At 44.4% G+C, this 15,199-nt stretch overlaps 1 protein-coding gene across 1 annotated transcript in view; it reads left to right on the top strand.

Moving 5' to 3' along the window:
* The window catches only part of POLN (DNA polymerase nu), a 157,990-nt gene that overhangs the window by 51,093 nt on the left and 91,698 nt on the right, over window positions 1–15,199 (top strand). The window contains 4 exon segments of the mRNA XM_017539023.2: window positions 51–111; window positions 780–844; window positions 6,870–6,953; window positions 7,273–7,368. Of these exon segments, the coding sequence (XP_017394512.2) occupies window positions 51–111; window positions 780–844; window positions 6,870–6,953; window positions 7,273–7,368 (306 nt within the window).

Raw genomic sequence — 15,199 nt, 5'->3', positions numbered from 1 at the left:
ATACAATAATATTTAAATTGACATTGATGTTACTTCTTCCTATTAAACAGGATTATGGTTTATGGCAACTATTTTGTACTTTGGAGCTTCCTCTGATACCAATTTTGGCAGGTAAGTTACCATAAAGATGAAGTACAGTCATTTTTCTAGAGGATTCTTCACATTGTTTGTGATGAATATTTCTCTGTAACTTACTTAGAAGTAGATAGTATGTCTCATGGGCACTGGAGAGGTAGCAAACCTATTATTTTCCCTTTCTGTAATGAGAGGTTGGACTGCATTCCCTCTTGGTGTGGAAAGACTGGAGGCTCTGACATTTTGGTAATAGGGGATCCCTGCTGTGCTATCTGGCCCAGGAGGAGTAGACTTCTTTAGATGTTTTATATGCTAATGGCTGCCTCTTCTTCTGGTTTGCTATCCTTATGCCTTGAGAACCTTCCTGCAAGAACCACTGCAGGGCTCTCTTCTGCCTTTGCCTTTGACGCAGGTCCTGATGGGCACCACCTCAGCCAGGGAGCATTCACAGCGTGGGAAGGGCCAGCCTGGCCAGTGTGGTCCCCATGCCCACCCCCACTTCAAAGGCCAGCTCTGTCAATGCACCCATTTGCCTGTATGACACAGAGATCCTGACAGATCCCGTTGAGAGGTTGGCATGCAGCAGGTGCTGAGTAAATGGCAGTTGCAGTCATTATCATTCTCATCAGGGAGCGAAGCATTTTGGTGTTTAGTAAAAGGATTCATTAATGCAAGTATGATCTGGTTTGGGTTTTGAATCACAGTGATGGAAAGCCACACCATTCAGGTGAACAAAGAAGAGATGGAGAAGACATCCTCACTTCTTGGGGTAAGTAATTATTTCAGACGGTTTGTACTTGTTATCTCTTCCCTACATGGGACAGTTGTTCCCAGAGGCAGGTCGAGAGTAGATTCTACTTTTCTTCTCTTTCTTGTTTAATGTTGACAGTGTGTCTTCCTCTTTCTGGCTCCTGCAGGGGAGAACAAGGCATTGAAAAGACTTAAACAACATTGCATCTAGTGCATGTGTGTCGGAGAGTGCTTTAATATAGCCTCCTAATCCTTCTTAAAAGTTAAGTTTTTCTTACAGGGACATTGCTCCCTGTAGTTTGGTGAAAGAAATCTTGGGTTTCTTGAAAACTAAAAATACAGAGAGATGTGTAAAGATGAATGAAAAAATACATAACAGTGCTCTACTTCAATTTTCATAAAGAAAACACATGTAGGTAGAGAGTGGAAAAATAGATAGACTGGGAAGGGTGAGCAGTGGTGAGGGGAAGAGGAAGAGAAACGGGTTAAAGGGGACAAACATACAGTAAAATAAAAGGAAGGAATTCAGTGTTTGGTAGCAGAGTAGGATGACCATACTTAACAAAAAGGTATTGTATCAAATGATGGACACTCTGGATACCCTCACTTGACCACTGCACATTATATACACGTCATACATTTTCTCATGTACCTCATACAGCAGCACAAATTTTTTAAAAAGACTAAACCACATGGCAGGATCATCTTTAAAATAAAATGTTTAAAGGAAACCCCAATATAACCATCACCTAGCTCAAAGCATAGGATTCCAGAGCCCTGGGTGCGTTTCCTTTCAGAACCCCTTTCCTGCTGCCAAAACCGCAACCCTGAGTTATGTAGCCTTTTCATTGTTGCTTTTCTTTCTAGCTTTCCCACTTCAAAGCCTAAACAACATAGTTTAGCTTTGCTTTTGAACTGTCAGTAAATCAGTGGTTTACATGTGGCCTTTCACTCAGCCTTCTGCATCTCAGTTCCATCTGTATTTCTGTGTGTCACTTGTGCTGTGGAGTTTTCTGCTGTGGACTGTGCTGCCCTTGGTGTCTCTGTTCCACTGCCAATAAGCATCTGGTTGTTTCCACGTGGCAATCATTACAAACCAACGCTGTACCTCTGAATGTGTCCCCTATGCCGTGGGTTATGAGGTGACTAATGCTGCTGGGACACAGGGAAGATGTCGCTGAGTTTTATTCAGTGATGCCCAGTGGCTCTCCAGAGTCTCACCCTTGAGAAAGCACATAGGATCGTGTTCTTGCATGTCCCCACTTCCCCTGGCTGCATCGGACTTTTAAATTGTAGCCATTTGGGTGAGACTATAATGATATCTCATGATGAGTTTTGTTTTATTTTCCTGATTACTAATGTCAACCAAGAAGAGGTGAAAACCAGACTGCAAAGCAGTTGGACAAGGCATTTATTGGGGTCTTAGGAACTGCAATTCAGGAGAGGCCAATATGTGTTCTGAAGAGAGGAAGGGAAGCAGAGATTTTTCAAAGGAAGCTAAAGTGATTACACAAGTTGCTGTGAAAATATCATTGGTGGAGGTGGTTGGCTTAGCACACGAGTCCATTGAGCTCATTGGTTATTGCTCCTCAGGAGCTGCAGCACTGGCAAAATCCAGCTGTGTTCCAGGATGTTGTGGTCATTGTAGTTTGGCCCAGTTCAGAGGTTCAAGGCAAGTCCTTGTTTTTCTATTTTTGTTTTGCAGCATTGCAGGTTGTGCAGGTAGTCCTTAGAATGACCTCCTGACTCCATTTTAGAGCCCTGGACCAGAATGATACCATTTTGCATGTCACATGTCACATTCCCCCCTTTTGCTCAAAATCTGACAGGAGGAAGCGTCGCTGATCAGTTGTTGGTTGGTCAGTCACAAATTTGTTATCTCTTTTCCCCAGAACTAGAACTGCCTGTTTCTAGAATGTCTTATCTCACACAGGGAGTTGTTGAAAGTCAGTGTGCAATATGGGTTCAGAGATTAGTGAACTTTGAGTAATAAGAGAGCCATTTTAATAAGGAGGCCTGCAGTATTGTATGGTGATTAGCTGTATATCTGAAGAGGCATATATTTTAGTAACATGTATAAATGTCATTCCTCGGTCTTCTTTTCTGAAATAGATAATGAGATTTCAGAGACCATATAGAATGCAATTGTGTTTCTTTTGTAAGAAGCTTTCTTAGCCAGATAAGAAAATTACAGAGAGAGAGTCCCCTCCTTGCTCTTGGAGTAGAAAGAATAAGAGAAGGTTAGAAGGACCTTGATTCTGAGGCTTATTTCTGGAGCCTTTGAGTTTTCAAAAGCATTCAGCATGCCAAATCACCGTGTTTGGGGGATCATCTGCCCCCTCAACATTCCCTTCTGAAACTCCCATAGAGGTTTCACACAGTAACAGCTGTGTTGATGGATGTGGAGAGAAAAATTGATTTAGCTGGGGGCAAAACATCCTATTAAACCAGCCTCCCATTTCTGAGAATTAGTTCAATTAAACAGTTGTGTCTTATTTCTGAAGATGGCATTGCAGACAGGCTCTCAAATGGAAGAAAAAGGTTAATGTTGGGAACATTCTTTAAAAAGGTTTTCTTGGAGTGTGGTGTCTACATGTTAGACTTGAACCTGCTCATGACTCTTGGGGAACCATGAGAAAAATAGAAGGCCCCCCCCAAGTCAAGAGTCAAACACATATTAAACCAGTTTTTAAATTAGTATTCCTTCTCCTGAATTAAAGGACTTACATCTCCACTAGACCGTAGAGTAGAGTTTCTTTTCTTTTTTTTTTTTTTTTTTTTGGTAAATTCCACAGGGAATCCAAAGCAGGCAGTTTGAAGATGCAAAGGATTTTAGGTCAGATTTAATTTCATCAAGAGAATTTCTAAGGCTAGCCATGACACTATTATGTGTCTTTTTAAAATTTTGAATGTATTTTATTTTATTTTCGAGATGCAGTTTCTCTCTTGTCACCCAGGGTGGAGTGCAGTATGATCTTGGCTCACTGCAACCTCTGACTCCCAGTTGAAACTGATTCTCCTGCCTCAGCCTCCCAAGTAACTGGGACTACAGGTGCCCACGACCATGCCTGGCTAATTTTGTATTAGCCATGATCCACCCACCATGGCCTCCCAAAGTGCTGAGATTATAGGCGTGAGCCACCACATCCGGCATTTAAAAAAAAATTTTTAAGAGAGTCTTACTCTGTTGCCCAGGCTGAAGTGCAGTGGCACGATCCTGGCTCACTGCAACATCAGCCTCCGAGTTGAAACTGATTCTCCTGCCTCAGCCTTCCAAGTAGCTGGGATTACAGGTGCCCACCACCATGCCTGGCTAATTTTGTATTTTTAGTAGAGACGGGGTTTCACCATGTTGGCCAGACTGGTCTCTAACCCCTGACCTCAGGTGATTCACCCACCTTGGCTTCCCAAAGTGCTGGGATTACAGCGTGAGCCACCGCACCTGGCCTAATTTTTGTTTTTAGAGGCAGGGTCTTGCTCTGTCAACCAGGCTGGCATGCAGTACTGCTGTTACAGCTCACTGCAGCCTCAGACTCCTGGGCTCAAGCAATCCTCCTTCCTCAGTTTCTCTAGTAGCTGGGATTACAGGTACCATGCCACCATGCCTGGCTAATTTTATTTTTTTCTATTTTTTAATTTTTTAAGATAAGTATGTTGCCCAGGCTGGTCTTGAACACTTGGGCTCAAGTGATCCTCCTACCTCAGCCTCCTAAAATGCTGGGATTACAGGTGTGACCCACCACACCCAGCCTATTACGTGTCTTCCTTAAAAAATTTGATCCTCCCATGAGTACAAATAAAGCAACTGTTTAGAATGAGAGATATCTAAAATATTTTATGGGAGCTTTTCTAATTTAAAGATCCACGGTTCGACTACTGATGATTAGAATTTCCAATGGTATGGTTATTCCAGTAGCAACTCAATCCAATAAGCCGCCTCTTCATGGAAAGCCCAGGAGGTAATTTTCCAGGTTTAGAATAAGTTTTTAACATGTAAGCAAGAGAGTATACAGCATGACAATGGACGGGAGGGATCAGAGTAGGAGATGTTTCTGTTTTTTTGTTTTTTGTTTTTTTTTCTAGTTTAGAGAGTCTTTGAGTTAATCCGGCATTGTTATCTCTGGAATCTCTTAGATTCCCTGGACTCTTTTAGATGCCTCAAGATACCAAAGTAAAGTGGATGTCCCACTCAGGCTGTTTAATCTTTCCTGTTAGCCCTTCTAATTGTCTGTGGTGGAAAACAAGTTTTGGGAGATCAGAGATTCCCAGATTGGCCATTCTAATTCCAAATCACTCTCAGTGATGTTGGCTCAATAAAGAAATTTATAAGATAAAAGATCATAATTTTTGTACAGAAAATCATAAATTCTAGAAGAGGGTGACTCAGCACCTATACTCTCAGAAGCAGAGGTCCCCATCAGTACTTACTAAAAATGGGAAAATTCCTCTGTCAACAGCCAGCAGCAAAGGACAGACACAGTAAATGTCTGAACCTCAGCTGAGGTGGGGTGTTCAGGGAAATAAGAGGATTCTCTACCAGGGTCCAGGGCCTTCAGGGAGGTGATAGGACACAAGAGGTTCTTGCAAGTACAGTGCACAAATCTGTGGCAATGCCAGAATGCAGAGCTTTGTGTCCTACTTCTGACACCATTTAATGTCATCCAAGAAGAGGCAAAAAACCAGACTGAAAACCAGTAAGACAAGGCATTTATTGGGTCTTAGGAATTGCAATTTGGGGGGCACATTTAGCTAAAGGCCACATTGTGTTCCGAAGAGAGGAAGGGAAGCAGAGATTTTTAAAACGAAGCTAAGGGTGGATACACAAGTTGTTGCGACAGAATGGTCATTGGTGGAGGCGATCGGCTTAGCACATGAGTCCATTGAGCTCATTGGCTGTTGCTCTTCAGGTGTTGCAGCACTGGCAAAATCCAGCTGTGTTCCAGGATGTTGTGGTCATTGCACTTTGGCCCAGTTCAGAGGTTCAATGCAAGTTCCTGTTTTTTTGTTTTTGTTTTTCAGGGTTTCAGGTCATGCAGGTAGTCCTTAGAATGGCTTCCTCACTCTACTCCAGAGCTCTGGACCTGCGTGCTCTCATTTTTTATGTCACATTTCACACTAATGGGGTTGATTAGCTTTTCATAGCATCATTAGCTGTTAGGAATTTCTTTTGTAAAGGATCTGCTCAAGTCTTTTGCCCATTTTTATATTTTTTCTTACTGATGTATAGGACATCTTGATGTATTCTGGATACCAGCCTGTTTCCCATACCTTCTGCTTCTGTCTTGTTCTGTGTGATGCTGGATCACTTTTCTAGTCCTAATATTGCTGGAGAATTCATTCTTACCCTCCCATTATTTTTACTTCTTTCCGTTTTCTTACCTTTGGGGGAGGAGGCTTCTGTGAGCCTAAGTATTTCACCATGAGGCAAAATATATATTTTTATTTGTTATTTTATTTTTTTGTAAAGATGAGGTCTTACTATGTTGCTCAAGCTGGTCTCTAACCCCTAGGCTCAAGAGACCCACCTGCCTCGGCCTCCCAAAGTGCTGGGATCACAGGTGTGAGCCACCACTCCCAGCCAAAATATGTATTTTTATGCTTATTTTGATAAATGATAGGTTATTTATTACTCTATTAAGAGCCTTCTTTGGGAAGTGTGCGTGTGTGTGTATGTGTGTGTGGAGACAGGGTCTCACTGTCACACAGGCTGGAGTGCAATGGCACAGTTATAACTCACTGCAACCTTGAACTCTCAGTCTCATACAGTCCTCCCACCTCAGCCCCCCAAATAGCTAGTACGGCGTGCGCCACCATGCCTGGCTAATGTTTTTTTTTTTTAGAGATGGGGTCGTGCTATGTTGCCCAGGCTGGTCTCAAACTGCTGGCCTCAAGTGATCCTCCTGCCTCAGCCTCCCAAAGGGCTTGTATGACAGCCTTAAGGCACCATGCCCATATTGCTGTTGGGAATTGTTTGATGAACAAATTAAATAATTTTAAATTGTGAAAGCTATGAATCAGATTAATTGTGTGTATCATGTTTTCAGGCTCGTCTCAAGGAATTGGAACAAGAAGCTCATTTTGTTGCAGGAGAACAGTTTCTTATAATGAGCAATAATCAGCTTCGAGAGGTAAAGCTGAATTCTGTTTCTTTCATAAAATGTATTTCTATTCAGGAGTTAAAGGGAGATTTATTTTGAATTTATAAAAATTTTATGTCAACTATTTGAAAAGTATAAAAGTTTTTCATGTTCTCTCTCAAGTAATGAACACATTGAGATTTATTACTTCAAACCCCTTAAATCAAAGAAAAGTACTAAATGAGAATTTAAGCGCGTTAAGTCTGTTTGGGTGTGTCGTCTCTGGCTGGTGGCATGAACTCTGCTATAGTAATGTTCTGTTTCTCTCAATGTGAGATTCCCTCACCATGTGTGTATTGCTTTGTTGAAGATCCTCTTTGGCAAGTTAAAGCTGCACCTGCTGAGTCCAAGGAACAGTTTCCCCAGAACGGGGCTGCAGAAATACCCGTCCACATCAGAAGCAGTGGTAAGCTTTCAGAGTCATCCTCTTTCTTTTCAGAGTGACAGCATGTTTGCACCACATGTGTGCTGGCTTTCAACCCACCTGAGTCTCTCAGGCCATCCCCTCATGCTGGCAGCAGTTTCCGCAGAGGTGGGGCTCCCCACACCAAGGTTGCTTTTCTGGCTATGGACCAAGGAGAGAGAGGCAGACAGTACACTCTTGCAGAAGCCATTAATTGACTTTACTTCCTGAAAAGTGCAATTTGGTGGAGTTCTGTTCTTAAAACCAAATTCTTGACAATCCAATCACAACCTCTTCACTTTGTGTCCCCAGGAGGAACTAGAAATGGGTCATCAGTCTTCTCCTTTCCCCAGATTTATTGTAGAGAATTTTACCTACCCCTTTCTTAAGAGGAATCCATTTTTTTAAAGACAAGGAGTAGTGAGATTCTCTTGTGTTGGAGTGGAAGAGTATACATCAATATCTAGAAGCCAGTGAGTGCTTTTACTGAACAGACACAGGGTGGAGGTCAGTAAATAAGCGAATTCATGTTATTGTGAATATTGGTTATGGTGGTGAGAACCAGCTTTTGAGGCTCCAATTTGTGCTTTCTGTGCTCTGTCCAGCTTTTGACTTTGTAGCAGAGGAAGGTTTCTTTGTAAGATGTCTCCTCTGGCCCCATTCCCTCTCCAGCACTAGTCTTCCTCCGGTCTCCACCCTGTGAGGGTGTCTTAGAGTACAGGCCCTCATGGAGTCTGAGCTCACTGACTGTGCCCACACTTGGCCTTTGCTGGTTCCATGGGCATTATTGTGTGAATAATGGACTTCTGCAGAGGATGCTCCACTGGAGGGACTTGGAACTACCCTCTTCCAAATCTTCTTCTTCAAGCCTTCACCTCAGTGAAGGGCCCATCCTCCTTCCAGATCCTCTGGAGCCAGTGCAGACTAGTGAGTAAGAGCAGGGGCATTGGGGTCACCACTGGCTGGCATGGTTTGCTTGCCAGCATGTTTTGGGCAACATTAAGACATTACTGAATTGCTCTGTGCCTCAGTTTTCTGATCTGTAAAAGAAAGGTAATAGTACTTTCCCTACTGGAATCTTGTTAGGATTCTGTGTGTGTGTGTGTGTGTGTGTGTGTGTGTAACAGCACTTAGGACTGCACCTGACGTAAAAGCTCTCAAAAGAACAATACACGTTGGCCACTTCAAGAAAAATCCTGTGAGTCGTCCTTGACTTTCCTTCCACCTCCACCCACAGCGAGTCTCTACCCACAAAATAGGTCCTGAGTGTGCCTCCTTTTCCCCGTCCTCCTATCTCCACCATAAACCTTTCTCACTTAGATCCCTTCAACCACTCTTGCCCCTGCTGCTCAACCCTCACACCCAGGCAGAGTGATCCTTTAAAAGCATTGGGAAATCACATTACTGCCCTCCGACTTTCAGTAGCTTCTGTTGCACTTAGCATCAGATCTGAGCTGCAGAGCGTATCCCCAGGCCCATGCTCTGGCTCTGCCTTCCTGGCCCAGCACCTCCTCTTTCTCCTGACTCCAGAGCCTGCTGAGCTGCACTGTGCCAGCTCTTCCCTGTGTTCCCACACTTGTGCCACAAATTTTTCCTGCTTGCTTCTGAGTGTCAGCTTAAACATTGCTTTCAGGAGACCTTCTTTGTTCACCCAGACTACAGTAAGGCCCCCAGTCACAGCTGTTTCTTCACCTTGAGTCTGCACACAGCTCACCACTACCCAAACTTTATCTTAGGTGTGTGTTTCCTTTTTTCATTAGAATGTAGGTTATGCAGATCAAAGACTTCAGTTTGTTCCCAGAAGCAAAACGGCCTAAAACCAGCCCCTGGTGCTGAACTCAGCATCTGTGGTGTGTTCATGGAGTGCTGGGTCAGCAGGTGGCTCCTGGAAGCCATATCTGTTTTGCTGCAGAGACAGGCTTGAGTCTGAACATCACACAACAGACATGGGCCGCACGCCCCAGAGCTCCAGCAGGGGGCACTGCCTGGGCAAGCCATGCATCCCTCACCTGCACCTGAGTTCACCTCTGTCCTGGCACCAGCTGGCACTGTTGCCCTTCCCTTTGCAGCTCCCTTCCCTCTCCAGACAACCAGCAATTCAAGAAAGGAAGCGTCACTCTCTTCTGGTACTGATGTGCTCTCTTGTAGGCAGAATTGCTTTCATGAGGAGCTCATTCTTCTCCCACGAAGACATGATTAGCATAGATTGTATTAGCCTCATTCTTTTTTTTTTTTTTTTTTTGAGACGGGGTCTTGCTCTGTCACCCAGGCTGCAGTGCAGTGGTGCGATCTCGGCTCACCGCAATCTCCACCTCCCAGATTGAAGTGATTCTCCTGCCTCAGCCTCCTGAGTATCTGGGTCTACAAGTGAACACCACGAATTTTTGTATTTTTACTGGAGACGGGGCTTCACCATGTTGGTCAGGCTGGACTTGAACTCCTGACCTCAGATGATCCACCCACCTCAGCCTCCCAAAGTGCTGAGATTACAGGTGTGAGCCCCTGTGCCTGGCTCATTCTTTTATTTAACTGAATAAGTCAAGTTGTTTATTAGTGCATGTAGAAAGATCAGCTTGTGACAGGTACACGGCCAAATTCAATATTCAGATTCTTTCTCATGACTTCTCTCCCTCCTCCCTGCCCCCTTCCTGGAGGCCTTGGTGAGTGTCATGGCTCCTCCCACCCCAGCTCCTGTCCCTCCCTGCCCTTTTCCTCCATGAATCCACGTTTGACGTTCGGGAAATCAGCTGATGGTTTCCTAGGCGTCACACACAGATTTGCTGCTGCTCAGCTCCCCAATCTAGATGAAGCCCTAACAGTGCACAACATTTTTTGTGCCTGGGATATTCCCAGTGCTTAGTACAGTGCCTGGGGCATGGTGGCTGCTCACGAAATCACCAATGAACCCCTCAAGTTTTGAGGTGTACTGTTTTTTTCTCATTGTTTAACTCCACATATTTTCTCATTTCTGTTATGATTATTTGACCATTGAGTTCTTTGGAAGTGTGTCTTAACATTTCCAAATGTGTGGTGGATTCCCAGCTAGTTTTTGTTACTGATTTCTAATTTTTTTTTTTTTTTTGCTCTTGTTGCCCAGGCTGGAGTGCAGTGGCACGATCTCAGCTCACTGCAACTTCCTCCTCCTGGGTTCAAGTGATTCTCCTGCCTCAGCCTTCCGAGTAGCTGGGATTACAGGCACCTGCCACCACACCCAGCTAATTTTTATATTTTTAGTAGAGACCAGGTTTCACCATGTTGTCCAGGCTGGTCTAAAACTCCTGACCTCAGGTGATCCGCCCACCTCAGCCTCCCAAAGTGCTGGGATTACAGGTGTGAGCCACCTTGCCTGGTCTTGATTTCTAAATTAAATGAAGTGTGGTAAGAGAACATGATCTATGCAATGTCAGTTCTTTGACACTCACCTCAGGGTTCTCAGATGCTCCACATGGGCTGAAGCAGGATATGTGCAGGATAGTGTTTAGAATCCTGTGGTGCCAAGCTGATCCACTCACTTCTGCTGGGGAATAGTGGGAATTCCCTCCCCTCAGTAGGCACGTGACGAGTGGGGAACAAGGGTCCCTCCCTAACGAACTGAAGGAAGCTTTGGTGTTTTTTCTGCAGTGAAGTCACATGTTCTCAGAGCATCATAGGGAGTTCAAACTCTGGGAAAGTGGTCCAGCCTTGGGGTCAGGATTCCTGGACCAGCCACTCATCATCTCTGGGAATTGCTTCTGAGACCCCTTGACTAACTGAAGTGATGGGGTCTCCAGGTCTTGTGCATGCACTGACCCCACTGCTGGGCATCCAGTATGTGGAATGCAGCGATGAGCAGGACAGATGCCCTTCCTGTTTTATTCAGCAAACACTATTGTGGCCCAGGCTCTGTGTTAGACACTGTTTATGGTCTGGTAGGGAAAAGGTCTTTATCATCATGGACTGTCTATTCCAGTGAGGAACTATAGTAGGGTTCTCTGGAGAAACAGAACCAGCACGACATATACAGATACAGATACAGATACAGATACAGATGATAGGTATTTGAGAAGGGATTGTCAGGGATATTGGTTAACATAGTTTTGGGGGCTGTGAAGTCCCATGATAGGCCATCTGCAAGCTGGAGACCCAGGGAAGCTGATAGCATGGCTCAGTCCAAGCCTGAAAGCCTTAGGATGGTGAAGCTGATGGTCTAACGCTCAGTCCAGGGCTGAAGGCCCGGAGTGTCGCCAGTGTGTGTACTCCAAATACTGGAGAGTCTGGAGTTCTGACGTCCAAAGGCAGGAGGAGAAGGGTATCCCAGCTCCAGAAGAGAGAGTGAATTTGCCTTTCCTCTGTTTTTTATTCTAACTGGACCCATAGCTGATTGAGTAGTTCCTGCCCACATCAAAGCAGATCTTTCCTGCTCTGTCCACCAACTCACATGGCAGCCTCCTCTGGAAACACTCACACAGACACACCCAGAAATAAGCTTTACCAGCTGTCTGGTTATCCTATAACCCAGCCAAGTTGACACCTAAAATTGGATATTACAAGAACCATCCAGCAGGATAAGAGCCATTAAGGTGGTAATAGGGAGAGTGACACACTCTAGACTGAGTGGTCCAGGAAAACCCTAAGGAATTATGCGTAAGCCAAAGCTTGAAGATCAGGAAGTGCCTATGCAAAGAATAAGAACAAGGCCTTGCAATGGGAAAGACTTAGGCTGCTCAGGGGGCTGAGGCTGGAGCCTTGTGACTGAGAGGAATGGGAGAGATGGGGTTGAGAAGTGAACAAGGACCCAATTCTGCTCTGCTTTGCAGATCATGGGGAGGATTGTGGATCTTTAGAAAAAAATGGGTAGCCTTCGGGATGTTTAAGTAAGGGAGCAACTATGATATTAGATTTTTTAAAAATAAACTTTAATGGCCAGGTATGGTGGCTCATGTCTGTAATCCCAGCACTTTGGGAGGCCAAGGCAGAAGGATTGCTTGAAGCCAGAAGTTCAACACCAGCCTGGGTAACATAAGGAGACCATGTCTCTACAAAAAATTCAAATATTAGCGGGGTGTGGTGGTGCATGCTGGTAGTCCCAGCTACCCATGAGGCTGAGGTGGCAGGATCACTTGAGCACAGTAGTTCAAGGCTGCACTGAGGAGTGATTGTGCCATGCCCTCCAGTCTGTGCAACAGAGTGAGACACTGTCTCAAAAACAACAAAAAAAAAACTTTATTTTTTAGTTTTACGTTCACAATAAAATTACGCAGAAAGTACAAAGAGTTCCCATACTCCCTGTTCTCTACTCCCTGTCCTCACACATGCACAAGCTCCCCTCTATCAACGTCCTCGACAGAATGCTACCATTGTTACAATCAGGGAACCCACACTGGCACTTCATTGTCTCCCGGAGTCCACAGTTATACAATATACTCTTGGACTGTTCTTGTGTGTAGGGTGCACTCTTGGTGTTAGACATTCTGTGGGTTTGGACAAATGTATGATGACATACATCCACCATTACAGCATCATACAGAGCAGGGCCACTGCCCTAAAAATCCTGTGCTCTGCCCCTTCCTCCCTCCCTCCAGCCCCTGGCAGCCACTGTGCTTTTTACTGTTTCCACGGTTTTGCCTTTCCCAGAATGTTATACAATTGGAATCTGTGTGTAGCCTCTTTGGATTGACTTTTTTCACTTAGTGGTAGGCACTTAAGTTTCTTCCATGTCTTTTCATGGCCTGATAGCTCATTTCTTTTGAGCACTGAATACTGTTCCATTGTATGGATGCAGCACAGTTTATCCATTTACCTACGAAGGACATCTTGGTTGTTTCCAAGTTTTGTCAATTATTAATAAAGCTGCAATAAATATCTGTGTGTAGGTTTTTATGTGGACATAAATTTTCAGCTTATCCGGGCAAATACCAAAGAGTATGATTGCTGGATGAAATGATAAGCGTGCATTTAGTTTTGCAAAAAAAAACCCACCAAACTGTCTTCCAGAGTGGCTGCACCATTTTGAATTCCCACCAACAATGAATGAGAGTTCCTGCTGCTCCACATACTTGCTAGCACTTGGCGGTGTCGATGTTCTGGATTTTCACCATCTGAATAGGTGTTGGATATGTTTTTATAAGATTACTCTTTTTATTTTTTTGAGGCAGAATTTTGCTCTTGTTGCAAAAGGCTGGAGTGCAATGGCATGATCTCGGCTCACCGCAGACTCCCGCCTCCCGGGTTCAAGTAATTCTCCTGTCTCAGCCCCTCCTGGTAGCTGGGATTACAGGCATGCGTCACCATGCCCAGCTAACTTTGTATTTTTAGTAGAGACATGGTTTCTCCATATTGGTCGGGCTGGTCTCAAACTCCTGACCTCAGGTGATCCACCTGCCTTTGCCTCCCAAAGTGCTGGGATTACAGGTGTGAGCCACCATGCTCAGCCAAGATCACTCTTTTAGCTGGTTGGAGAATGGAGGATACTCATTAGTAGGCTGTCACTGTAGTCTGAGTCATGGCAGTGAAATGGAGCAAAGCAGATGGAGTTTTAGAACAGAAAGGACCTTCTGTTAAGTTCATGTGAGTGGGAACTAAAGTCAGCATGTGGAGTAGTTCTGACTTTTCTAAATTGTGTACTTTAGCAAATAGATACAGCCACTACTCAGGGAAAACTGGAACAGGAACTCTTTATGGAGGGGGAGGTCAAGTGTTCAGTCGTGGATATGTTAGGACAGAATGCATGTGAGACACTGGTGTCCCATGTCACAAAACAGCAGTTGGGCCTGTGGGACGGGGCTCAAGACAAGTCCCATGCTGGGAATACACACTTGGAAGCTGCCAGCTGGTTTTTACTAAAGTTGCCCTGGGACAGTGGTCCTCTGCCCTGCCTGGAGGTTTGGAAAGCATTGATGCCCAGGCCCACAACTGACCCCGCAAGTCAGAATTGGGTGGGGGAGCCTAGTCGTGGGCCTGTTTTTGAAGTTCCCTGTTGATTGCGATATACAACCAGCATAGATAACCAGAGTTAAACTCTGAGAAACTGATACTTAAAGGTCAGAGAGAGAAGAGGCACCAGTGGGGTACTGGAGTGAGAAGGGAGGTCAGAATAATATGGTGTCTGCAGCCAGTGCAGAGCGCAAGTGAGCCTGCAGAGCCATGGCGGCTGACAGCACTCTGCCCCCGGCCCTCAGCCAGCACTCGGAGCTTTGTACACGGTTTGTGCAATCAAACACCTACTTCTTTTCGGTGTTCTCAGGCTGCTCAAGTCAAGATACACTGGGAGACTATTGGTTAGAAAGTTATTTTGTGAGTAAGGTATCAAGATAAGGGGAGTTAGATGATCTTAAGTTGTTTTCTTGGCTAAGTATTTTTATGCACTTTCATCCCCCTAGGGATAGCTTTTCTATGAAAACTGCAATTCTGGATTATACCAACGCAAGATACCTCCCACTGTTAATGTTTTATGGCCACAACTCTTGTGTTCTCAGTCTTTATTCAGAGAGCGCTATGCTTTAGTGGTTTACACGATTACATTAAAATCATATAATCAGTTCTCCCCTAAGTTGATTTATAGATTCTAAACAATTTTAATTAAAACCCTGGCAGAGTTTTTTTGGTAGGAATTGAAAAGTTGATTCTCAGATTTATATGGAAATGCTAAAAATTAAGAAGAGCCAAAATAATCTTGGAGGGAAAAAGCACTATTTAAGAACATAGTCTGTTGGATATCAAGACTAATTAGAAAGCAATAGGAATTACTAGGAATTAAGCAATACCATTTGATTTTGACCCAAGGTTCAGTAAATAGGCCAATGGACCAACATAGAAAATCCACAAACATCAAGTCCAACAGAGCTTAAAGGTTAAA

Source organism: Cebus imitator, unplaced genomic scaffold (assembly GCF_001604975.1).
Source record: "Cebus imitator isolate Cc_AM_T3 unplaced genomic scaffold, Cebus_imitator-1.0 Scaffold117, whole genome shotgun sequence".
Lineage (NCBI taxonomy): Eukaryota > Metazoa > Chordata > Mammalia > Primates > Cebidae > Cebus > Cebus imitator.
This window is presented reverse-complemented; position numbering and strand designations above follow the sequence as displayed.